This window comes from Melospiza melodia, chromosome 2, assembly GCF_035770615.1.
Source record: "Melospiza melodia melodia isolate bMelMel2 chromosome 2, bMelMel2.pri, whole genome shotgun sequence".
NCBI lineage: Eukaryota > Metazoa > Chordata > Aves > Passeriformes > Passerellidae > Melospiza > Melospiza melodia.
In genome coordinates, this window is record NC_086195.1 from 65,977,296 (window position 1) to 66,004,910 (window position 27,615).

Genomic DNA, 27,615 nt, shown 5'->3' on the forward strand with positions numbered 1-27,615 from the left:
TCTGCTAAACATATACTGGCTCCTCTGCCACACGTTAGTGTTCATTCTCTTTGGCACACCAGCTCCTGACAAGGTCACTTCAGATCTGCACCGTACTGGGAGATTCAAGATGAAAATGTCTAGAGATGTGAATGATGTGGTTTGTTAAATGTTGCAATGGGTACATTTTGCACGTGTTACTCCAATAAGAATGTAACAAGGAGAATCAATTTAAAAGTAATGTGTCTATTATGAGAAAGAAGTAAACAATAGTGATACATGTTCTTAATTATATCATGTATGATAATGAACATGTATAGCTTACATGTATATTTTATTTATACAGTACCTTCCTTGTCCATGTTACTTTCAAAAGGCTGCAGCTCTAAGTCACCAGAGCCCCATCTCTCCTGCAGTCAAAAGCTCAACTTTCCAGCACGCTCCCAGGTTTGCATGCATCTCCACATACCTGCTCTGTGGCTGGAGGAGGAGGAGGAGCAGGATTCACCTCTGCTTGCAGCCTTCTGTCTCACAGACTCTCCCAGCAGCTTTTCCAGGGCAAGTGAAGGAAGAGTTTACTTAGGGAAGTCGTACCTCTCTTGCATGCCAGCTGACTAAAACTCTGTGAGCTCTGAGAGAAGTTTGAAGTCACAGGGAAAAAAAATGCTCCCCACAGACCAGTCCGTGAATTCATTCCTTTGCAGTATTATGTATTCCCAGGCTCCCACAAGCGTGTGGATACATACCTCTGTAATTGTTTTAAAATGTGTGTGTCCTCTGCGCTTCTCTTTATCTTCCATATTTTTTAATGGCCAACTGGTTTAACAATTAGTAGGAGAACTATTTCTCATTGAATTATTTTGGCAACAGAAGCATATCTGGAGGAGTTTTCTTGTGTGCAGCAGCTCCAAAACCTTATTGAGGACTTCAGAATAGCACTTATATGGAGCAGAGGTGGTCCAAAAAAATACAGCACAGTGTCAGTGAGTGAGCATGTGGTCTGAAAGCCCCAATGATTCTGTGCTGGGCCTCAAGTAGAAGTCCACTATAGCTGTATCTTGTGGCACCATGCCTTATCACTATGGTGGTGCTATTTGGTTTGGCGTCAGCTCAACACTGATGGCTTGATGTCCATTTCTCACCCAAGCTGCACCTCCCCTCATGCTGTCTTATTTTGCTGGCACTGGCAGAGGGATATCACCACAGAGATATTGTCACCCCTCCCGTAATCGCACCAGAGCAGCCTGATGACCCACTCGATGTCACAGCAGCCAAGCCTGGAGAATGGCTGCATCTGTGCTGCTCAGAGATGTGGGGCCAGTTGCATTATCCAGAGGGTGCATGGCTAGCTAAAGGAAAATGTCCTGTCACAGAAAGGATAGGAAGTCTGCTGACAATGAGTTTCAGACTTAGGTGGAAGCAGAAGAAATTATTCACACAGATGCTGCTGTTGCTGTTGTCTATCTCTGGTGAGTGGGCTGCAGAAACTTGGGTCAACCATGGTTGATACCCAGTGACACCTGAGTGCTGATGCTTCTCCAGTTTTATCTCCCCCAGTAAAGGTATCTCTCCCAGGTAGTGATCCCTGGCGGCATCCATAGAGACCTGTCCCTTCTCTAGAGCAAGTTGACTATTTCCCAGTGTCTAGCACTCAGATACCTGACTCCGGATGGTTCCCCTACAGCCCTGAAATTGTTTCACTGCTGGCTTTCTTTGAGAATACCTTGAATATTGTGGGGACAGTGCCTAGATCTGCTGTGGAGTAGTGTAGCAGGACTGTGTGGAGCAGAAGCAACCAAACCTGATGCAGGCCCTGAAGGAAACCCCAGAACTACACCCAGATTGAAGGGAACAAGCTAGTTTTGTGGGAAAGGGTGCCCTTGGGCAAGCTAACCCTCAGTGGTATTGACACAGGGAAACTGGCTTATCTGACAGCATCAATGAACCCAAGCAAACCCCCTGAAAAAACCTGAGGGTACGAGGAGGGACACCACACCCTCAGAACTTGTAGGATCTTGCCACGAAAACTGCTTACAAGCACCAGTCCTGCGAGAATGCCTGCTGGTGTCTGCCGTGCACAAATCCTACACGCCTCCATACTGAGGCAGCAGGATGTGGCAACCAGCAAATCCCACTTGGGAAAAAAAAGCCACAGGTCAGTTCTGGTCACACAAAGTCAGCCCTGGGCCCTCTCCTTCCTTTCTGACTGTCACAGAATTCCCACTCTTCCATGGGAGAGGGTAACAGGCTGGGTTGGTGGGGCTGCCATGGAGACAAGTAGGAATGTATGAACAGAAAGAAAAATTCCCAGCTACTGAGATCCTCCAAGACATCTCAGCCAGTATAAGCATCTTTATCTTGAGCTGACACTAGCCCAGTTGCTTTTTTAGAAATTATACTAAATAAAACCCCAAAAACCACAACAAAACAGCCGGGAAGAGAACTGGCTGGTTTTAATAACTTGCAAAAGATTAGAAGTTGACCATGTGCTCAGCTCACAGTTAAAATAAATCATATCTTGTCAACAAGATGTCCATCTTTAATTATAAATTCTATTTTCCCAGCCTGAACAAAGTTTGATATTTATGCTCCATTTCCTCTGGGCCTGATTATAGCCTCTTCTTTTAAAAAAATACAGGAGGAACAAGGGTTCCAAGAGCTTTGCTCTAACGCCTCTTTTTCTGTTTCTGCTGCTGTTGTTGAGGGAAGCTTGTTGCTGGGATGATGCTTCACACACCGGTGCCAGTACAGGTGGTGAACCAAACAGTGAAGTTGTCCTGGTCACCAGGTCAGCTGTGGTTCCTGTCCCATCTCAGCCCTCATCACACAGTGCCTGCAGATCTCAGGAGCTGTAATTTTACCTGAACTTAAAGAAGATGTTGCTCTTGGCATTTTCCCAGACTAGATTTTGTCAGTCCCCTTTGGTACCAACCCTAACCTTCCTCAGGTCCAGATGGCAGTGTAAAAATGCATGTCCAGTTCCCATGGGATGCTCCACACTTACCAAACCAGATGTGGCCAGCTGTGAAGAAGTTAGCTGCAACCATGTTGTGATGCAGTGATTTGAAGGATGGACAAAGTCCTGGCCCATCTGATTCCTCTTGAGTGCCAGGGCCCTCAAACACTGCTGGAAGCCTAGACAGACAGTGCCAGAAAATTGAGAAAGAAAGCAAAACACACATAACGGTGCAGAAAGACATTCATGGAACTCTTGGGTGATGTTGAACATCACTTGGAGTGGCAGATATGGTGGAGACTCCCAGCATCACCACAGGTTTCACCACAGATATAGATGGGGTGACTTTGGTCTTAGGGTCTTCTGCAGCATCTTCTGAGAGAAGACAACACAAATAACTTGGAAGAAAACAATGTCTGATGAGGGGGGCTGCTGGGGCTCATGGCAGTGAGGCAGTAAGAGAAAAAAGAGAGGGAAACCATGTGGGAAAAACTTCCAAACAAGTAAACTGATATGACAGGAGCTGCAGAGAGTGTCATAACTGGGGAGGGGGCAGGGGGGTGTGGGGAGGTGGTTTGAAATGGTGCAAATAGAATTTGTGTTTGTATTATGGGGGGCCAAAAAATCTCCAGGCTACTCTGGATTTGTTTTCCAAACGCTGTGGTCCTCAGATATGCACCATCCTTCAGTGAGACTTTGAGCTATGGCTTGCAAGCAAAGTCAATATGTGAGCTTCTCAAGAAGACGCAAATAATGGCAGAGACTTTCTGCCTTGCACCTGCCCTGCTCCAATGGTTGAAGGGAGCCTGCGTCCTCCCCTGATTTTTGAACTGTCCCTGGGTGTTTCTCACCCTCTGCTAACTTCTCCACATCTTCTGGCCCGTGCTTGAAACATCCCAAAGCTTTATCAACAGGTTCAGGAGACTGTGCTGCATGTGACAAATCTGATTTATCTTGAAACGCAAACCAAAGGAGATTGATGTGGTTTCTCTTGCAAATATTTCCTGCATTTCTCTGCTCTACCACTGCAACAGCAGAAGGATCAATGAATCAAGTGGTGTGGAACAAGCTGAAGAACAGTTTGCTCTGTCTTCTGTGCTAATGGGGCTAAAGATCGTGGTTCTCTCTAACTCTCCTGCTTAATTTAAAGTGTGTAATAGCATCCATTCTTCCTCCTTCCTCTTGTTTTCTTTTGTTTGGTGGAATGAAGAAAGTTGGTCTTTCCAGCATTTTCACTCCCTACTATTGAATCAGACCTTACAAAAATGACTATTATTTATCAACCACCATTTAAATAATGAGTTTTCCCTTTTTGCAGTCCCTTCTTTCTGCCTCTTTACTGTGTTTTCTTTGGATAGGTGGTGTTTTGCTGCAATGAAGCTATAGTGAATGCATTATTGGCATTATATCTCTAAAGCCTTGGAGCTGATCATGATACAGGTAATTTTTAGCTCTTGCAGAGAAGTATTTCACAACAGTTAGTGGAGAGTATGATCTACACTGTGCTTTGCCCGTTCTAGGCTGTTTTTTTAGGCAAATGCCAGAAAAAAGAAGGTTGGAATCATAGAGAGAGAAGAAATGAGTTAGAAATGCTCTATTTTTGCCATGTTCCTTACACCCTTTGATCCTTCCCACAGCCCTCTGATCCATCACTGCGTCATGACTTACTGAAATCATGGGGTTTTTTATAGCCCACAGTGGGATTCTGGGTTATTTCCAAAATGTCTTTGCTTACTGCTCAGTGTGTTGGCTTTTCCTGAATAATCTATCTCCCACCCTCAATAATGTATTTTGGACTTTCTCTTTTTTTTCTTTTTTTTTTTTTTTCTTTTTTATATTGAATTTATTGAAACCCTTACTTAATTCCTTCAGGGTTCTTGCTGAGCTACAGCCATACATCATGAGAGTTCCTGTGCAAAGTGTTTTAGGTGGAACCTACTGCTGGAGGAGAAAGGTACCTGGACCATTTAACAACCCCTTTGAACAAAATTATGGAGGAAGAAGACACATGGGGGATATTGAAGTCATTTCAGTGGAGACAGAAAGCAGACCTAAGTCAACAATCTGAAGCAAAAAAATCCTGCTTATCTATTTGTGATCTTTCAAAACACTGTTAGCATAATTTGCTTCTGAGCATCTCCTTCCAGATTTCAGAACAGGGCTGCACCTCAGATAAAACTTTTGATCCAGTGCGTGGGCTACATTTCCAGAAAATTTAGTGCAGTGGATGGTGAAATATGGGCAACACAGAAGCACGATTATGCTCAAACATGTATCACCTGCCCCCTGCCAAGCCCAGGTCGAAGCAGTGATGGCATTGAAGAGCTGAGCGAAATCCCGGTCTCCTTCTTCTTATAAAAATTTGTAACTCCAGGATGATGTCACAGGTGAAAAAGATGAACAGCTGCAAGGTTGGGACCTATCAAATGATCCACTGATCTGAGATCCTCCAAAGCTCAAGGAGGGAAATGAAAGCCTGTTTTGCTCATGATTCATCTAATTGTCCAGCAGATGAGTCACCTCCACAAGCTCTGACTTTCTCTTGTGAAGATGAAGGGACTGGTGCGTGACTGCTGCAGACATAGATTCTGAATTAAGGGAAATGAATACCTCTTGTCATCAGGAAACAGAAAATTGGTTTATTCTGATGGTTGTGAGTATATATCCTGCTGGTGTAAGTCACAACTTCCCAGCCCAGGCTGGACATAGCAATCCCTTGAAATACTTTCCAGGTTTCCTCGAGTGCAGCTGCTTGTGGATGGTATTATAGGATGTGCTACAGACATCATAAGTGATTCTGCCATTCTGTTGTTGTTTTGAGGGTCTGACATCACCAGCCCATGGAGCAAAGCCCTGGGCAGGATTCCTGCTCTGAGGGGCCTCTGTACCACCAGAAATTTTCATCTGCTTGTACGCAATTGTAAAGATCTTTGTCATGAAACTGAGATGATGCTTCTGGATAAGATCGTCTGCCCCTTTTTCTCCTCAGGTCAAAGACACTGGATTTTAGACAATGATCCTTATGGATCTCATGACCCATAATATCAAAGGTCTGCCTATGCCATATCATAAGCATCTCCTGGTTAAAGGTACATGCATTTAAGGCTAAGCTTTCTGGCTTCAAAACTTATGTAAATTATCCTCTCCATAGCATGAGTGAAAAGAGAAGCTCTTCTTTGCTCATTGCACCTTTCCAAAAGCTCCTAGGACTCAGGACTCTGAGTGAGAGTGGACACACTGGTTCATATCAACTTTGCTAGATTTAGATCTCAGGCAAACAGAGAAAACAAAAACTAGCCATCAGACTGTGAAATACGAGGTAGTTGAAAGGGTTGAGATTCAGGACAAAAAAATTTACCAGGACCTGTTGGGGTAGAAAAAGGGGTAATGGTTTTAAACTAAAAGTGGTTGGTTTAGATAGTGGGAAGAGGCTTTTTACAGTGAGGGTGGTGAAGCATGGTCACTGAGAGGTGACAGATGCCCCATCCCAGGAAACATTCAAGGCCAGGCTGGACAGGGCTCTGAGCCACCAGATGCAGTTGAATGTATCCCTGCTCATTGCAGAAGGAGTGGATTTGATGATCTTGAATGATCCCTTCCAGCCCAAACTATTCTATGATTCCATGGTAAGAAAGTCATTGGAGATTTTCAATGAAAACGTTGGTGATATCCTTCTGCCCACAGAGCAATTTGTTCATTGACATGTGCAAGGAAGCACAAGACAATTAATTTTCATATTCTGTGCCTGCCCTCTGGTGGTGAATGGATGCTGCTTAGTTGAAAGCATACAAATATATTTATATGCTTTTAATACATTTATATATATACACATATGTATCTGTATATATACATGTAGGCATAAATGCATTGACATGTACAGCATAAAATGCTTCCATCTGAGTTGAACCTTGAATTTGAATGTTACAGATGTGAGCAGTATTCAACTGTACTCATTGACTATGGTTGGTCTTTTTAATGCTGAATATTTTCTTGTGATTGTGTTAAGATTTAGTTTGGTTAAAATATTTCAGAACGACAAAAATAGGAGTTACAGTGAAATATTTGCTCCAGCTTGAGATACCAGGAAGGTCTTTTCCTCTCTATAAATAAACTCTGCAGAAACTGGGTGAGCTGTACAAAAATCAAGAGCAAAAGGTTTTTCCAGGACCACTTCTTATAGCAAATAAGGGACAGCAAAAAAGATAGCTGCTGCAGCATGGATGTTCCTTTCCCTGCACAATGACAATCTGACATAGCAGGAGGCCACAGAGAGACTGGCGAAAACTTGGAAGACATATACTCACAGAGTCACATAAGATTCAGAGTTGGAAAGGATCCACAAAGTCCTTGAGTATGACTCAGGGATTAAATTCACAGCCCTGGCATTTTTAGCACCATGCACTAACCAGCTGAGCTAATCTCACTACTCCTTCACCCTTGGTGAAGTTTGTTTAGCAAGGATTCAACATCACATTTCCACTCATTTCCCCTTTTAGCTGCAAAGAGCAGAAGGATTTGCCATGCAGCCCTTCACAACTCCTGGAAAACTCCAGCACCTGGGCATGAGATAGTGAGGATAAATGCATTCAGCACTCTATCTTTCAGGACTCACACAAATATAAGAGGTATTGGCTGAACACTTGTGTTCCAGCATTGTCTCTTTGGATGGCCAAAGAGACAGTGGGATGGGCAGCAAAGGCAATGTTCACATTGATGGGCTTTGTCTATGTCCAGAGGGAAGTGAAATAGAAGAACTTCCCATCAACACCTTAATTCAGCACTCAGTTCCTACAAGTGAAACCACAGATTTCCCCTCAGGGGAAGGGAGAACAGCCTTCAGTCCTCGGAGCCATTGAGATCTGCAAGCCCTTCTACAGATTATTATCCTGATTACACATATGGAATGGAATTTGTTTTGAAGCTATGCACAGAGACGGACACACTCTTTTTCTAGGTCCCTGTAGCATTTTAGGCAACATGGGTATGATGTCCATTGTCACAGGCTCCCCAGGGATGTGGCCACAGCCCCTCCAGATCCCTTTTTGCTAAGCAGCTTTCCAGCCACTCTTCCCCCATCCTTTAGCACTGCCTGGGGTTGCTGCAATGAAAATTCAGAACCTGGCACTTGGCCTAGTTGAACCTCAAACAATTGGCCTCAGCTCATTGATCCAGCCTGTCCAGATCCCTCCTGCCCTGCAGCAGATCCACACTCCCACCCAACTTGGTGACATCTGTGAATTTACTGAGGGTGCCCTCCATCCCCTTGTCCTGAACTTTGATACAGATATTAAGCAGGACTGGCTGCAATACCTTGGGAAGCACCACCTGTGACCAACTGGATTTAACTCCAGTCACCACCACACTCTGGGCTCAGTCACTGAGCCAGTTTTCCACACAGAGAAGAGTGTACCTGTCCAAGCCACGAGCAGAGAGTTTCTCCAGGGGAATGCTCTGTGAAATAGTGCCAAACGTTTAACTGAAATCTAGATGGACAATGCAAAGCTGGTTCTTCTCAATGCATAGGCCTCCCATTTTCCCAGATATGGGGAATGATCTGGTGGAGATCTTGTAGGATATGAAAACTATTGTCCCACCAGAGTTGGAGGACTCCCTGTCTGAGGAGATTCTTCACTCAATTCCTTTCCACCTGCCCACCTTTTGCTGGCTAGTTCCTCTCCAGTCCACATACCAGGGCTGGACAGCCTGTACCCATCCCAGTATGAAACACAAGGACAAAAGTACAGGGATGGAGAGGAGAAGGTTCTCAGGTTGATTCCTCCATAGCTTGAGGAATGGAGCTCCCTGGGTCACCCTGCTGAGTGGACCAAAGTCTTGGACCCATCAGGAGTATCAGGTTATATTTGCCTTTTGTTCTGACTGTGTTGCAGTCCTGACAGGAGCAGTCAGGCAGAGAAACCTTGATGACATGAATAAATGAATAAACTTTGAATAAACTTTGAATCCATGAATAAACTTTGGCACCTTATTTAGATAACAACCTGCAGTTGTTCCCTCCAGTGCTTTCTGTTTGCTGATGGTGTTTGGGGAGCTGAGAATTACAGATTTGGCTGGGCAGGCAGTCACCTCCTCAGGGAGCCCACACAAGTGGGTTAAACAAAGCCTTTATTTCCACACAGTGTTCTCAGGACACAGTGCCAAGATATCACAGACAGCTCAAAACAAAGAGTGGAAAGGAATGCTATGCTCCTGTCATGCTTTTTTATTGCAAACAGCCCTGAGCCACAAAATGCATTAAAGCATGCAGTTAATTGCAGCACATCTGCCATCAGATATTATTGTGTGATGTTTGGACAGTGCATTTCTTCTGGTGAGAAAGGACCTTGAGGCTGGACATTTAGCCTTGCAGAGTCTTTTTGCTGCCTACTCTTCCTGCCCTCGTGTTTCTGACTAGTGTGGAGAAAGGTCAGTTGGTTTCCTGCAGGATTTCAATATTTTGAAATGCTATTTCAGTTTCAGCTTTTGAATGAAAAGGAGAAAATAAAGGAGGAGATTGTATGTAGAGATTGGAGCTGAGACATCTGCCTCCAGGGTTGTTCTGGAACCAGGGACTGCAATAGCCCAGCAGATGGGTAGCTGAGGTGTCTGGCAAACAAACTCTGAAAACCAGGTCATTTTCCACTTGAAAACTGCAGAATGTTTTCAATTTGACAAATTTAAACAACAATAGAAAAAAAAAGTCTCCAGCACTTAAGAAATGCTTTCTATTCAAGACCAACTAAGACCAGCTGGGATTACATGCATGGTTTTGCAGTTTTTATCTGGACACTGGGTCTATGTGGATATCACATATTCCAGCATTGGTCGTTGGCTCTGGATCAGTTTTTCCTGAGCTTCTCTGTATATGTTAATGAACATGTTTTAGACACCTAGATTTGTGAAAATTAGTGTATTTACTTTCATCATCTCTTGTTTTTTTAAGTGTGGCTGAGGTCTGTGCTATCAAGTCTGGCTTCTGGACAGCCCCAAGTTGAGAACAGAAAATGGCAAAAGGAGGGTTAATTCCTTTGAATAAAGGAATTGTAATGTGTCAGTAAAAGCAGTCAATAAAAGAGAATCTGACAAAATTTTCTTGACTAAACAGGTCCTGTGCAGGAAAGAATGACACCTTGCACCAAGTAAGGACAAAGTGAAGGGGAAATGTCGCAGGTGTGGAGTCAAGAACCAAAGCAGAGAATTGCATTATCAGGATGCATCGTGTGACAACTTTTGTGGGTGGTCCTCGCAGTCCCTCCACCGGGTCCTGTGCTGTTCAGCAGAATTTAGAGATGCTCAGGGAAGGAAGGAGAACCACAGGATGCTGACATCTGCAAATATTGGGAAGTCATCTTGGGAAGGATTGTGAGAAATTCTAGTAAATGAGGAAGAAGTTGGGGAATGAAATTTAATACCAACAGCTGTAAAGTAACGAGCATCAAAGAAAAGCATTGTGTGCTTCTTGCAATGCACAGAACATGCACAGAACTGTTTCAATTGCTTCAGAGAACTCGCTCATCTGGTCATTTTAGAAAGGCTGGAGGAGTACCCTGATGTGGGATAAATACAGAAAAGCTCCCCTTGCTCACCTGTCTCAGTAGTTGCAGGCCTAGGAGCATGTTGTGCTGCTGCTCACACTGCAGCTGCAGGAGGCTGGAGGAGAGGATTGCAATCACCCAGGGTCTGGAAGTAATCCTTAGTGCGATGGCTCTCTTCATTTTGGGAGGTCTGTTAGCAACTCCATGTGCTAACCCAACCTTCCCGTATCCTACAGCTGACCTAGCAATCCTATAGCTCTTCATCAGGCTGCGTTTTACCCCTAAGAGCTTTCTCTAGCCCCACCATTTCACACAGCTTCTATTTGTGCATGATGAGCTGTAGCTTCTCTGCTTTCTCCCATGTATTCTTTTATTCTGATCACTCTCTACAACTACTTCAAAGGAGGTTGTATCTGTCTGGGGGTCAGCCTTTTCTCCCAGATAAAAAGCAGTAGGACAAGAGGAAACGGCCTCAAGTTGCACTAGGAGAGGTTCAGATAGTGCATTAGGAAATAATTGCTTCATTGAAAGGATTGTGAAGCATTGGAACAGGGAAGTGGTGGAGTCCCCATCCCTGCAGGTGTTTAAAAGACATGTAGATGTGGCTCCTGGGGATGTGGTTCTGTGGTGGATTTGGCAGTGTTGGGTTAATGGGTGGGTTTGATGACCTTAGAGGTCTTTTCCAACCTAAATGATTCTATGACTCAAGCCATTATTTGTAACACAGATGAGGCTGGTGATGAGTGCCACACAGGGCCTTTCAGGCCTGGCTGCAGGGGAATGAAAGGATGTGTGAAAGGCTAGAGCAGCAGTAACCCTTAGCCCAGGGTTGCATCCCCCGATGACCACTGTGTGTGGGTGGGTAGCTGAAGGTGGGTGAGAGTCTGCCTGTGCACAGGACCTTGCCAGACCACGTCCATTGTGTGGATTTAAAGGAGCCAGATGATGTGTTGTCTCTCATGCATCTATTTGACAGATTCGTTGCTGGTGTGAGGATGGAATCATAGAATTATCCCGGGATTACTTACCCTCAGCTCTACTCCTGCATTCACATGGCTGAATTTTCAAACCCCAGAGGAGCATCTTCACATTTTTTAATGTGAGAGAAATAAGCTGTGGGGAGTGGTATTGACCGCTCCTCACATTAACATGCCCTGTCATGGGAAATTTTCCCAGACCTGGGCCATTGTAGCTGTTTGGGCATTCATCCATGCTGTGGCTGCTCCATATCTTCCTTGGATTTTGTGAATCTCACACCTTCTTGAGACCTGCTTTTAGTTACTGTATAATCCAGTGAATATGTGAAAGGGGGTCTCCATAGGTGCCTTATCCTCACAGGGAGATGAAAAGTAAGCTAAGTCAGCTGAAGGTAAATATGCAAACTAGGATGAGATTTTCAGGTGGAGGGATAGGTCTTCAAGGATCTTTATTGTCATATGCCATAAATTGACTACTTAAAATACTGTATGAAATACAAACTATATTCAGATACTGTTTGTTGCATGTAAATACATCTCCAGCTCTCAGTGGGTTTGCATGATTACATTAAAATTCACTCTATAACATTAGTGGTACAGCTTCTAGCAATCATGTAGTAAGTTCCTGTTGATAATGGTTACTACAATATATGCTTCCCTACCTAAGAATCCACCAAGTGCCTTGTCCACAATCACATGAGAAGTCTGATGTGGAGTAATAAAAATTTCCATTTACTGCTTCCAGCCCACATCTTCCTCATTACAACATTCTAATACTAGTTTTGGGAGCAAAGTAATAATAATAATAATAAAAAAAGATACAGTATGGGAAGAAATCTCATAAATGAACCTAAATCAGTCTAAACAGAACAACACCAGGAAAACAGAAATATGGTTTTATATTTATAACAGTAGAGGTAATCACACTCAAGGATGAGTCCTTGGCCTCTTCCTGTTGAAATTAAGAGGAAAAATTACCACTGACTTCAAAGAGAATAATGAATTATCCTGGGATTGCTAAAGTCACCAGTTACTAGAACTTTGCTTCTCTACTACCCTTTCCCACAGATTTACTATCTTAATTTTTACAAGGAATTCAAAGAATGTTGTTTCTTTTAGAAGACTACAAGCTAATGAAAGAATTCAAAACTGTGTGCAGAGGTGTGGGTTGAAATCTTTCAATCATTTTCATGGAAAATTCAGATTGATATGACCCACTCTGCTATGCAACAGGGCAGAAATGATAGATGGTTTTCTTCATATGGGAAAATAATGGAAAAGACATTAATTATGCGGAACTTGTTTGATTTTAAACCCATGTTTGCGCAGACCAATCCAGCTAACATTCTCTGGAAATGCACTTGGAGGTGTATTGTGTCTACCTGCCCCATGCCTCTTCCATACGACTTTTTTCTGTATGAATTGTCAAACAGAAGGTGAGCACAGGGCAGAAAGTGAAGGCTTTCCTAATCCCTGTTTGACAGCTTGAGTGCTGTATGAGTTTTTTGACAGACGTCCTTCAAGGGCTAACTTCTCCCACATGGAATATTAACTCATCACTACAAAAGCAAAAGCTTCTTTTACAAAACCAGGTGCCTAAGAGTAAAAGCTCATTATTAAAGAGCATGAATGAATTTCCCTTCAGTTTTTGCTTTTTAGATGTTTATACTTCAAACGGATCTTACTTGGACAGTGCATGTTTTGTACTTGATACAGTGAATTAGTTGTGAAAATACTGTGTTCCTTAACTCTGTGAATTCAGACCCACTTTGTTTCCTAATGATATTTTCAATATCTAATGAAAGTTGGACAAGTGTTTGTTGATTCTTATTTAGAATCTGAATGGTAAAAATCTTTTTTGATTGGTCTGATGAGAAGAGTTCAATTTGAGTTTGAGAAAGATCTCAGTGTTCTCAGTTAACACTTTCTGGTGGCAATATTGATTACATTATCATACCCTCTTCAGCCTTGCAGAAGAGAGAACAATTCTCAGAAGGTTGTTAGGAGGCAGATGTTGAGCAGCAGTAAAAAACTTGGAAGAAGAAGGGTCTGGCACCAAAATTATTTGACTTTGAGGAAGTGTACTCTGGTGGAAGTGCCTACGGGCCAAATGTTGATCCTTTACAGAAAACTTTTTACCCATAGGGAGGTTTACTTTATAGACAAGTGCCTTAGAGACCACTTGCAGACTGGAGGGGAAAAGAGCGATGGGTTTTAGGCTTTGCACTGCTTTAATGATATTTTCTTCATTCCCTCAGCCCCACTTTTGCAGGAAAAAACGTTCATATTTTTTTAGTATTACTCTGCTAATGGAACTGCATCTCAGTTTTGCAATATCATGGCATTTCAATTTTTAACCAGCTTTGGGATGAAAAGCATAACATGTTTTAGATATCCTGTATATATGTGTGTATATAGCAAAAAAAAGTTCTTGAAATTTAGATCGGGATTTGCGAATATGACATATTTTGACATTTTGAGCAGAATCTCATTTTGGCATTTGAAATAAATATTGATTCATACCAAACTGTTTCAATTCAAAACTGTTATTTCATTTTGAAAATAGTATTAAATTGGCATTTGCAGCTGAAATGTCAATTTGAAAGCAAATATTTCAGCTTAAGCTGACATACAGGAACAGAACATTTTGATTCAAAATTTCTGTGGGGGAGTAAAAATATTCTTTGTTGTTGTCCAAAACATTTTTTTCTCAATTGCACTCATTTTCATGAAACCAGACCTTCCCACAATAACAACAGGAAAACAACTACTTAACATAAAACAGTTGAACCATTTTAGTACTTGGCATTATTTGTTTGAATTGATTTGTTTGAATCCAGGCCCAGGGGCAGCTGGACTTTTTAGTGCTGCCATGCAGACCCAGCTAAAATATTCTTGGAGTTCTTCCTTGTGACAGTTGCTCATGAAGAGTGGAGCTACAATGATTATCAGCCTCACTTTCCTCCCTACACACATATACAGCTCTGAGATGGTGCCCAGTTTCACAAGAGATGATGGTCAGGATTCATCTGCCTGCTCAGGTTCACCCTCTGCAAGATCTAAGAGCTTCATTAATTAAATTGCTTTGGGCCAGCTGGGAACTAAATGGAGACTGTGAGCTCTGTTGGACTGGCTTCAAGGTGTCCCTCCTGATCTTACTTGTTCTTTTGTCGTGTTCTTCTCAGATTTCATCCTCTTCAAAACTTATTTCTCCTTCATGCTTCCCAGCTCTTTGCTTTCTTAGTGTCCTCTTTGTGTCCCTCAGGACAGATTTCAATTTCCTGGTCAGTACATCTGGCCAGCTGTGAAACAGAAAAGAAAAGAGGAGTTAGCAACCCTGCTCACCAAGGCATGACTTTCCATTTAGCATCATTTTGTGTCAGCCAAAGCAGAAATGGTAAATGGTGGAGTTGAAGTGGATCTTTGGCTGCAATACTTTAAGGGTTTGTCAAGCCCAGCTTCTGGGACACCATGTGTTGGTGGGTTGCAAATTCATTATAGCATGATGGAGTTCTCAGAGATAAAATAACCACCAAGGACTTGTAAGAGGCCAGAAGCTCAGCAAATGGCAAGGCTTTAGGAAGGTCTCAAATCTACAACTGCCATGTCATGGATAAAGCATCATATGGAATAAGATTTACTGTGTATAATAGAAGAAAATATCATTCCAACTGTTTTAAACTAAAAAAAGCTAAATGCTAGTCCCTACTGATAACACCATTGCTATTATATAGAGATTAGAAAGAAATAGCTAATAAATAATTGTATATATACATAAATGTATGGTTTAAACTGTACATAGCATCATTGCGTGCAATGAATGTGCAATTACTTTAGAATAGAAATATATGTTAAAAACCAACTACATGAAGCAGGTATCCTGTAGAAATAATACAAAGGGTAATGTTTTTAAACTAAAACAGGATAGATTTAGATTAGATATAAGGAAGAAATTTTTTATGATGAGGATGCTCATTGCAAGGGGTATTGGACTAAATGACCTTGAAAGTTCCCTTCCAACCCAAGCTATCCTATTGTTATATGATCTTATCTGCTGGACAGCTGCACCTTGCTAGCCAAGGGTTTGGCCAGCAAGCTGCAATTATTTGGGTATTTCCTGAACAAGAAAGAATGTCAAGGGATCTCCTGTCACTAAGCAGAGTTCATAGGATGAGGGGTCAGAATGCAAGCAGAGGCAAATCCTTGAGGAACAGAAAACCAAACAAAACAAACAAACAAACAACAACAAAAAAAAAGGAGACAAAATAACTTGAAATATTGAGCCTTGGTACTTTTGGATAATCCCAGGCTGGTGCTTTTGTCCATGCAGGATACACTATCTGTATGCTTACACATCCAGAAGTCAGCAGAGCAGTACAGATTGTACTAAGATTCACATACAGTGGGTTCCTCCACAAATACATCCATTACCAATCACACAGGTGAAATCTCACCCCTGAGAACTCCAGAATGAATTCTGACTGACTTGCATGGGGTCTAAGTCTCATCTACAAACTGAGACCTATCAATGGATCCTAGGAGTCACTGACCTCTCTGTGACACAGTTCTCTGTTGTGTTTTGAAGTTAAAGAGAGAAATCCTTTCTCCTTTTCAAAAGTGTTGTAAGATGCTATGGTTGGGATTCATCTGCCTGAGGATATTGTCCAGCAGCATTTGATGCCATGGTTCACCCTGCGTAGTCTTCAGCTGTTGTTTGATCTACCAGCCTTACACGAGTGTCTGTGACAGCCATGGTGCCCTGGGCTGAATCCCACTTGCATGAGTGTGTTAGAAGGTCCATGTTAAGGTCACAGACCCTACCACAGGACAAAAGGGTCACTAATGATATAGCCCAGAGGTTTATCTTTAGGTAACTGGAGGTGCACTCTGGTGTTACTCATGTTTTGCTGAGTGGTGTTATCAAGATCCAGCCAGAACCATCACTTCTCTTTGAAATCAAGAATACACCAAGGACAGCAGGCTCCACTGCCACCCTTTCAAGGTTAAAGGATTGACTCCTGAGCAGGAGAAGCAGTCTTGACCTTCCTCTAGACTCCAGGCCAGATGAATACGACAAAATACATAATTACCAAGATGGGGATCCCTATTGTACTGCAGCAAGAGCACTGTGGGACTCTAAGCCTTTTAGGGTCCCAGACTAAAAGGACCATAAATTGTATGAATGGACCATAGATCACTACATCTGAGATCCTTGTATAATGTTCCTTTATTTCCATCAAGGAAAAGCAAGGTTATTGGCAACATAGTCCCTTTCATCAGAAGCCTCTAAGATAGATTAGCTCGAAACATCACTAAACCACCAAGCAGGCATGTGGGAATAAGTGGCTGTTGAGGACTTAATTGCCTCCATTGAAAGCTTTCTGCACACAAGAAGGATTGAACTAGGGCCATTGAAAAGATCCAGGTATCCATGTCTTATTGATTTTTCTGCTATTTTCAATGGACTAAGCCAGATTGCCTAATGATGATCTTCTGTTCTCCATAATGTGTATTGCTGATCAGCCTGCTTCAGTGTGGAAGTCTGTGCCTGTGGGTTATAGATGTACTAAATACTTATAAACCAATATATGTGCAGGTTTTGTCAAGCAGGGCTAACCCAAGTGTGAGATCCTCTTTGTCTCTGGCCTTGGAGGATTAGCTTGTACTCCTAGGTGTAAATCAGCAGGGTGGTCCTCTTGCCTCAGAACTTGTATTTAGCAGTGGGGGTTCATATATGGTAGCGCTTATGCAGGTGTCTTCAGAGTCTGCCCCATATTCAAATAATTTTGTTTATTTTATGTTTTTAATGAGGATTTTCTGCCCTTAAGTCCTTGATAGGGAGAACTTCAGACAAAAATTTAAATATCAGTTAAGAGAGATAAAGCAGCCTGGTAACACACCCTGCATCTTTAAAATATGTGTTTGGGAAGAAGGAGCACAGCCAACAGTTATCTTGTGGGTTTTATCCTTGCGAGAAAATTAGATGGAACTTTAGTCTTCATAGCAATCTATCTGCCTGATGTGGTGTGTCTTACGGGTTTGTAACCTGCCTATATCTAGGTACTCTGAGCTTTCACCCCTCCTTTGTTAGGGGAGTGGACATGAAATGCACACTAATCCAGAGGAAGTAAGCAGAAGCATTACTGCTCGTTTTAGATATGTCATCAAAAATCCCAGCTCATACATCATTTTCAGGCAACATCACACTTGTGCAAATGTGGCTGTGCATGCTTCTATGCCAGCCTTGCTCTGATAACACCTACTTGATCCGGTCAGGCTGTCATATTCCATGTGACTTCCAAATTCCACACAAACCATAAATCCATTATCTCTTGTACCCATCAGTATCATAATGATGAATACCAAAGCTGCATCCTGTTACTGTCATGAGGTATGGAATTACACTAGGCAGGAGATATACATTACAAAAGCAACAATAGGCAATGTGGATTTTTCCATGCTTGAACTCCAGTTTTATGTCTGTGTTTACCAAGTACTGGGCTCTTCCTGGCACCATGAACATCAACATAGAGTGGATTGATAATACACTGCAGATAAACCTAGTAATGATCTGTGTTGTTCAGGAATTAATAGGATACTAGGTTATAAATTCACTAGGAAATCACCCAACAAGGCTACAGCTTTGCTGCTGTTCCAAGCACCTCTTGAATGAGACATGTTAGAAGGATAACACATACTTAAAAAAATTAAAAGGAGAAAAATAGAAGGAAAGGGGGAAGAAAAACCAGTAAAATGCAGACAAATAACACACAAGCAGACACTAAACAGCAGAGCTACATGGGGACTGTCCTACAGCTACTACCTCAGATCTAGGCTCTTTTGCCAAGGAGTTTTTCAGTTTTCCTCCTTTTGAACTCTGCAATTTCTTCTGGGAGTAACCCATGAGCTCTATACCTGCAGTGAACAGGTAGGCCATTAGAGAAAGAACCAGTACAGTTTCATCTGAAATAAAGAACAGACTGTAATGGAGACTAAAGAAAAGGTAAGTGTCTTCTGGTAAGAGAAAGGAAAACAAATATGGTCCTGGTTCTGGCCTTATTAATTCTTCTCTTGTACCACTCAACTTACTGCAAAGGATGAGGTCAGCTAATTAAATTTTAAGTGTCTAGAGGGCTCTTGGCACTCTTAGACACTTCTGCCAGGACAAGATGAATGACTTTGTTGATTGAGGAGTACAAACTATATCTTTATCAAGGCTGTTTCCAGAATCAATTTAATAAGATGAATCCTGGGAGAATGATTCCATTATTCCACTGATCCTTGCCCACTTCATTAAAGGGAGGAACAGAACAAAACAGCAGTGAAGACCTTGCATTTTGTTCATTTAGTTCCTGCTTCAGAGCTTTTTGGTCTTCCAGGGATGTTTCTTTCAGAAGCTCTCAGCTCACTAAGCTGTGGGCACATTTCCTGGTGGAAATCCTATTTAACAGTCCCTGGAGAAAGCCAGTGGTGTCTGAAAGCTGAACAAAATTTTAACAGCCTTTCCTGAGGGAGATTAGAGTGAAGTTTCAGGTCTTTGACCAGTTCTGCTCTACAAATGGAAATGCCTAGACAAGTTGTCCTCCCATGCTTTATCTAAATTCTTATCTCTGGGAACATGTTTCTTGTTTTTAGAAACATTGACCCCTGTTTATAAACTTCCTCAAGAGTGATGGTGCCTTTGGGGCTGGGTCCCAAGGACAGGGAAGCCAGGAAAATATAATTCTGATGGGTTCAATGAGGAATGACTGCTTCTGTGAATCTACAACTCAGGTGAGATTTAGCTCCCTGGAATTTTTTTATCTGCAATAGAGATTTCTCCATCTAAGCCAAATATCTTGGGCTCTATTCTGAGCTAGAGTAGGGAAGCTGGTGCTGCTGGACCACAGCAGGAGTTTATCCCAAAGCAGAAGATCGACACCAAGAAACATCTGCTTCTCTGCACTGACTTAAAAGACAGGCAAGGTGACCAGATCAGATGGAAGTAAATAAATTTCAAGAAGATTAAATCCTGCCTGTTGTAGGGAGAAAAGAAATCTTTGTGTTCAGATCCTTTATGGAAGCGGTAACAAAATTCAGCCACACATGTGTGAGCATCAGGGGTTTGGTTTTTGAGTCCACCCAGCAGGACTTCACCCACAGTGGGATGGAGGACATTGCTGCCTGTGTCTGCACAACACTGCAGCAGCTTGTGACCCACAGAAGGTGAAGGCCTGACCGGGGTATCTGGTGATCAAGCACAGTATTAGACTGCCTGAGGCCCACCTCCACACACTGCTCACACAGGTATCAAATAACTGCTTGGCAGTGACTTGACTTCCAACCACTGCACAACAGCAAAAGGAAAGATCCAGTGTAAACAGAACTTGCACACCTCCTGAGCTCACAAATGTCTGAGCAACTGGAGAGGTCTGGTTCTGCACTATCCATCCCAGCCTTAGGCAAAACCCCTCCTTTTGGAGACAGCTGTTACTTTTCCAAGGCACTCTCTTCCCATCACCTTGTTTGCAAAACCAGCAGGAGAAAATCTGTGGAGTTCTGACTTTGCTTCCTTTCTGAACACTGCATTTAGGGTTTCTTGCTATTAGCACAAATTCTGTAATATTCCAGTCAATTCTTCCAGAAACTTCAGCATGCTCAGGAAGAGCTTGTTTAAATATAAAAGCTGGTGCAATCACATCACAAGTCAAACAGTCTTGTTGAAAGGGAGATGAGTCACCAACTTTCATTCCCTTTCTCATCCTCCATCAGATTTCAGAGAAAGTCTTCTTTGTCATTATGCCACAGCCATGACCAGAATACTTCTTTGTCTTCATTTTACTGTTGTGTTAGGTGGTCAGAAATAGTTTGAAAAGAAGGGATTGAGCGTGAAGCAAAACACATCTGTCCTGACATTGCGTGATCAAGCCTATGAGACAGAGGATGCTTTGATTTCCTTGAATAGCTCTTGTTAAATGTTATATGAAATTAATTTAGGAAATATTTTTATGCTGTTTTATAATTCCAGCTATGGGAAGACAACAAGAGTTTTTCACTGCTGTTTGGTCCACAAGCTCTTTTAGTTTTGATTTAAAAGCAGATTTGACAGACTTCAGATAGGAGCCCAAGTGGAAATGCTTTCAGTTTTCTCCTCAGAAAGACACATCAGCAGCAACAGCAACACGAGAGACTCTCTACATTTCCATCCTACCAGGGTGCTCCAACAAAGCAATGACAAAACAATGACAACCTTGTACTAGAAGGGTGGAAGAAAAAATCCCTCTTGTCCTAATGAGTGTCGTTTTCCTGGCTCATAAAGAGGTGTTTCTCACTTGAGCTTGGGAAATGGATTCTTTGAGCATCCTTAGCTGCTTCTCACCCATTTATCTTCAAACAAGGATCTCAGTGCTTCCTCCAGGGCTGATCCTCATGCATGTGAGGATGAGAGGGCCCCAACACTCTCACCTGTTCCTGGCTGCATCTTCAGTGTTCAGTGATGTCGCACATCAGGTTGCACTTATCTCTGTGAGTGGCAGTGGGCTAGAATACCTATCATCCCTTCTGGATTAAGACTTAATGAATTCATGCTAGGTAAGGGATTTGGGTTTATGTCAAAACTCAAAAACTCTCATATGCTCTTTACCTAGGTACTGGGTTAATGGTTAAAAGCCTTTGAGAGAATCAACAAAAAGTGTCTTTGCTGAATTTTATTAATTTTTTCCCTCCAGTTAACGTTCCATAAATAATTTAAAGGGAAAGTTTCTGAATAAAACTACCTGCTGGGATAGAGGACTTCTGATGCTTTCAAATACTGTATTCAGTACCAGAGAAAAGAATTTCTGAACCAGGGTGGTGAAAGTAGGAAATTCAGTAGACCAAGAATTCCACTCATCTCCTTGGAATGGCAAATGAAAATCAGCCTGGCTCTAGGTTTTGTTCTGGTTTGGGGATTTTTTGTTTGTTTGGTTGGTTTGGTTTTGTTGGTTGGTTGATTGATTGGGTTTTTTTCCTTTCTGAATTTCATTAGCCATTGAATTTTTCCTAGTCTTGGATATTTTTCCAGTGCTCTGCAAAATGCATCTGAGATTTACTCCAGGTCAGGCTTGTGTCTGGTAGTTTTGTATAACCTCTTATCCTTTCTGGTTTTTTGGACATGATGAGTTCTCCACTGGAGTTGAAAAGATGTTGCCTGTCCCCAAGCATCACAGGATGCCAACTTCAAGTATCCCATGTTTATATACTCGCAACTTTGTGCTTTTTCCTTGTCTGATAATTCAGCCCCCCAGAGAGTCACCTAGTGTATCATCAAAAATTTCCCAGCCTTCCTTTAAACCTATCTGACTGAAATCTCAAAAGAATGTCTATCCTACAGATAGTCTGCTGCTTGACTGCTTGGCATGCTTGGTTTTGATATCTCTTAATTTTGTAACACCTTCTCCATGTCCAGTCTGCCATTATTTCCCATGGCAGTACCAGGTGTATGTGTAGAAACCTGCCTTGAAGCAAGGGAAGGTCTAGAGAGGCTATAGAACTGTCCTGTGCTCTTCTATGTCCTGCAAAGTTAACCCAAAATTCCCACAAAAAGCAGGTAAAACAGATTTGACCAGACCAAGAAAGAAGGAATTATCCTCTGAATAGGAACTTCAAAAACTTCCATCCATACGATCTGACCCTTAAATCCATGGCCCACATGTTTTCAGTTCCATAGCATGGACATAAGACCAAGCATGATGTACCAACCTTCACTTAGTAGGAAACACCTCTCAGCATGGCAACCACAGCTGTCCAGCTGTAGATGTTTAGGCAACCCAAGTCACAATGTAAAGCAAGAGATAAAAACAAGTGCACATAGACCTCATGGTAAGGAAATACCCAAAAGAGGGTGTCTCAGGACAGAGTGAAAAAAATAAGTAGAAGAGGAATTTATTTTTTTCTTCAGCTCAAAAGCCTACAATAACCCGTATGGAATTATAGGAGGCAGTGACTTGAAACCACCATATTGGCCAACTAGAGAGAAACAACTTCCAGCCTCTTGATTTTGTGCCAAAACATGAATCATCAAGATAAGGAACGCAGGACATAATGTCCAATATCTATCTGGGAACAGCACAGCCTATGCATGAGGCTGTTCTCCAAATATTTGCTTTGCTTCAACATCCAGTTACTTCTTTCTGTAATTTGACATTTCGCCTATGGGGTATAAGTTTCATTTTGCCCCCTCATTAGGACAAATATGGTTTTGTGTAACTTTACTTTTTTCCTCTGATTACTGTCAAAAATCACTCAACTGCTGTGTGACTGTGGGGACAGAGATACTGCAAAAGAAGAAATATTTGGGCCTTGGGACAAGAGTAGATCACCTCTGTCTCTGCAGTGTTAAAGGTGAACTTCAGAGATTACACATGGATGCACAAGATCCTCTGATCCTGAGCATGCGAGGAAATGGCGAAATCTTTTTATTTACTAAGAGGGAATGGGGCCATATGTAGAACAATATTGATAAGGAGAAGTCAGAGCTACATTAAACACACCTTGTTTGCTGTCAGACACCGGTCTCTGAAGTAGTTACTTTAGGACATCAGCAAACCAGGCATCTTGCAAGGGCCAATTGAATCAGACCCTTAGCAAGTATTTCTCTTTACTGCCTGTAAAGGGAGTCAAGGCTGACTGCTTCTAATGTGGGTGACCATGCTGTTCTTGTCAAACAAATCCAACTCCTGGTTTTTATGTCCTGACCACAACATCCTTTCCAGGCATTCAGAAGGTGACAGATGAACAGGGAGTATTCTGTGAAGCCAAGCATTGCAAAGCTAGAAAATGACTTAATGAAGGCAGCATCATTAAATCTTCAATTACATAAACAGTGCCAAAATATTTGTAACACAAAGCTTTCTTATTCTTCTGTTAGAATGAAAGGGAAGAAATATGTTTATACACTGAATGAGGCTGATGTTTTCAGCAGGAATTTGATGGAAGGGGAGAAAAATCTTGAGTGTCTCACATACACTGATGACACCAGAGACCTGAAAGTGTCCCTACCCTATATGCACCTAGAGCAGGAAGGAGATTCAAGGAGGAGCTCCTTGGTGTTCAGTCTCCAAGTGATTTTAGGGGAGAAGCAGGAAGTTTCCATGTCACTTGGGAACTGTGAATAAGGAGAGGTGCTGAAGGAATCGCATCCCTTCTGAGTCCCAGCATTATGCCTGAACATGCAAGTCACCAAAGGAACAGGATATAGATTTTGAAAACAGATAACATGGACAGACATATATTCAGCCTATGAACTCTAAAAGAGATGTTTTAATTAATGTCTTGGACAGCGACAGAGTCACACTTACCCTGGCTTTATTTCAGGAGGTTTAGGTAAGGGTTTCTGGAAGCCTTTTTTCCCAACCAGCCAATATGTTTCTTCTACTCCTTTACCCTAAAATAAAACCAAAAATCCAAATAAAAAGCCGCTTTCTGGCTGTCCTCTGCTTGATATGTAATTTTTCTCTCTAGGTTTCTCTGGCTTTATACAGGCCATGCCTGGAAATCTTGGGCTGTCCTTCAGAATAGCTATGGGATTATTTGAGTTTCACTTTCCTGAAAGAGGATATTCATTATCCTTGTCCCAACTGTCATTTACAAATTACCCTCATTGATCTGGGTCATTGGACACAGCTGAACAGAAATTGGAAACTACAGGATCACTAATCATCTTATTTGGCAGCACTAGCATTATTAATTGAGAGATTTTACAACTCATTCTGAACTGAATATCAGAATAATAACTTCCTCTCCTGCCATGGATGGTTTAGCTTGTAAGGTGTGATGCATCTGATGAACCTATTTGAGTCAATCACCTTTGACTGAAGAAGGGGAGGAAAACCAACAATCATCTTCACATAAATTAGACCCTGAAAGTACTTCAGGCTTATAATTTCCTGAAAGGTCAATTTACCCCCACTAACTATGTAAAGGTTTCTTTCCATCGATTAGACCTGGAATATTTACCCCAAATCTCCACTTGCGCACATATGAACTTGAATGATTCCACTTGTCGTGCAAGATTGTTGGGAGACCTGAGGCCATATTCAGACATTTTATTCTAGGTATTTAAGGCAAGCAAAGCTCCTACTTCTGTCTATTGACTATGTAAGGGTAGAAATTATGTTTATTATTATTTAGTACTGCTTTGTTTGGACATTGAAAAGTAGCAGCTTCTGTCAAGGGTGGACTACATAGTCTACTATATAAATACTTATATCCAGCACATACAGCTGACTGCTTGATCCCACAGTCCTTCAATAGCTACATAATGTATTGAAACAAATGAAAGGGACAGTTTTGGAAGGATTCAGATGAAGACTGTTGTATGAAGGCCAAAAAGGAGAATAATATGAAAATTCCTCAAGCAAGATGACTCCTCTGTGACGTGCTTCACACAGCCCTGGCCTTCTTACCCTCAGTTCTGTTTTCCCCCTGGGTATGATTTCATAGCCTTCATTCAGTTTCCGAAGTATATCCACTGTACTTTGGCTGACATGAATTCTGTAAGCTGGGAACAGAAAGCAAAGCAGCTGGATCATTGTACTGCACACATGCTGTGAATTCCCCACTGCTTCATCCTGACAAGGGAAAGGGCTCCAAAGCAGCAGTGCTCCAATTCAGGTGTGTGGCTGGTGCAGCTGTGTGGTGCTCCTGTATGTGGAGTTTAATACTGACTGATGGACTCTTCCAGGCAGGGCTGTAAAGAGCACAGGGGGAGAGGAGATCTGCGCTGGGGGCTTCCTGGAGAAGGATACCAAACACACTCAGTGTAGAGGTCCATCTCTTCATAAAGATATTAAGTAGTTTCCAGTAACATTTCAACTAGATTTCTGTTTTATCTATTGCCACAGTATAACTAGGGAATGAGAAAGAAATGAAAAATAGCCAACTGTCCTGCTGCAGACACCCAACATAACTTGAAAACTGGGGTGAAGAGCAGAGAGATGGAGTTTGCAAGGGAACATAAAGAAAATGCGGCTATGCATGTAGATATGTCTGGATTTTTAGTAATTTATTCCACCCAGAGCTGCCATTTAGTCTATGAACAAAAAGGGCAAAGGTGGAGAAATTCATTGGATTCCCATCTTCCTCAGATTGTTTTACAGCCACTGCTGGAACTCACTGAAATTTTTTATTGTTCTGCTTGTGTGAACAAGACGGGAAATATTTCTAAAACATTTACCCCAAAGTATTTTTTTTTGGGTTGAGCTTTTATTTCAATTTTGACAATCACATTGCCTTCCCCTTTGAAGGATGTGGTATGAGCTGATTAATTTTTTTTCCATAATAATAAGAAAGAAAAACATCAGTTTGAATATGTAGAGGAAGATCACACAGCTATGAGCTACATTTCCTGAGGGACTAACCTACAATTTGCCTATTTATCCATATGTATTTCTATTAATGTGTAACAGTGTTCTTGTTCCTGCAGTGCTCCTGCTGTCTCCAGTCTCAGTGGGATTTCTGTGACCATGGGTATGATGGAAGCAGTGCCTACCCGTGCTTCAACCCTTGCTTTGTGAAAGGTAAGTGAATTATTTTACTGTGCAAGAACAACTCTGAATTAAGGGTTCTTAGCACTGACTGAAAGCAAGATCCAAACCATGCTGGAGGAAAGTAGGGCAAGATTCATGTTGCTTTTGGTTGACGGGATTCCAGTCAGAGAACTGCAGCTGGAAGGCAGGGTCCTAAAGGCCGACCTACAATGGCAAAACTGGTGCCCTCTCCTTCAGACTGCTTTGAAATCTGTCATTTGCCTTCCCCCTTTCTGTGGCTGTCCCAAACACTCACGCAGGCCCGTGGACTCCATCCTTGACGCCGTGTTCACCGTGTCCCCAAAGAGGCAGTACCGCGGCATGGTCAGCCCCACCACGCCTGCCACACAGGGCCCTGGAAGACACGGCAGCTGCATTACCCACATGCTCCTGCATAAATCCAGGGGTTCACTGACAAACAGATCTCATCTGCTCCTCTGATACTCAAAAAACCTATTGGGAATACAGGAGAAGGTTTTCTAAAGATCTCATGGGCCTTGCTGCTTGCTAAGATCAGTCAAAAGTTAAGCATTGCTCTGGATTTCATGCTGGTGTTTCATGTCTGAGAAAGGTCCTGTGTGGTAGGCCCCTTGGATCACCAGCATCTGGGAGAAATTTGTTCAGAGTTCATGGAAACTGAAGGACAATCATAATCTCATTATAAAAAGGTCTTTTTCCATGTAAGAAAACTAAAGTTAGATCCTATGACATGCCCTGTAACCCACTGAAACAGGATTAAAAATCAGCCTTGTGAGTCAAGAGGTGCTGGCAGCACTCTGGACCACCCTGTGTCCCCTCCTTGTAAAAGAAGACACTGTTCGCTGGCCTGTCTAGCCAAGACCTCTTTTTTCCCTCTTTCTCATTCTTCATACAAGATCTCTTCACTTCCTAAGTAGCTTCCAAAGAATCATTGCCAAGTTGTCAGGGAGAGATATGTGTGCAGGGTCCGCATGATCATGCACAGACTGGGAGATAAAATGTGTGGAAGCCAAACAGCAGAGACAATTTTCATCTGGGGCATTTGGCTTACTTAATGTTTAGACTGCACTCTGAAAGAGGAGAGGCTAAATTTCATTGCCTACAATAGAAAATATCGGGCTTGAAAAGTAAATGCAAAAATAAAAATAAAAAGCAATGCAATAAGGTGTGGGGCTTCCTGCAGACAAAGGGCAGGACTCTCTGTATTTTCCATCAGAGGCATTTATGAGATATGCCTTTTCAGGCTTTGCCTGCCTTTTCAATGTCATGATCCTTCTGAGTTAAGATTTAGTACAACTGATATCTAGGAAATCTTTTCCTGTGCAAGATTACAAGAGAGGTGAACATTGTACATCATCAACAGTACCTGAAATGGTGCTATAGATTAGGGTTTTCATAATATAAAGAGGTTACAGGTTAATATGTTGGGTTTAAAACAGTAATAATATAAATAGTAGCAATTGTGGCCTAATTTAGAAATGATAAGTTACTTAGTTTTGTACAGTGCAATTTTATGCTGATTTTAGCATTATTTAAAAATATTGATCCTTTATATGGTTTTCAGATCTATCTTAAAGATAGTAAAACTCCATTGCTGAAAGCTATGGGGAACTTCACAAGAACCCCTCTTGCTGTGACCTCTGAAA

The 27,615-nt window shown here is 42.1% G+C and overlaps 1 protein-coding gene across 6 annotated transcripts in view; it reads right to left on the reverse strand.

Annotated features, from left to right (window-relative positions):
• Positions 1–11,923: 11,923 nt before the first annotated feature.
• GUCY2F (guanylate cyclase 2F, retinal) overlaps positions 11,924–27,615 on the reverse strand; it is a 113,520-nt gene continuing 97,828 nt past the window's right edge. For all 6 annotated transcript variants that reach the window (XM_063148678.1, XM_063148679.1, XM_063148680.1 and 3 more), the window contains 4 exons: positions 26,247–26,345; positions 24,869–24,963; positions 23,762–23,847; positions 11,924–14,746 (listed from right to left, as the gene is read on the reverse strand). In XM_063148678.1, coding sequence (XP_063004748.1) covers positions 14,626–14,746; positions 23,762–23,847; positions 24,869–24,963; positions 26,247–26,345 — 401 coding nt within the window. In that variant the 3' untranslated portion in view covers positions 11,924–14,625. The remainder of the gene's footprint in view (positions 14,747–23,761; positions 23,848–24,868; positions 24,964–26,246; positions 26,346–27,615) is intronic.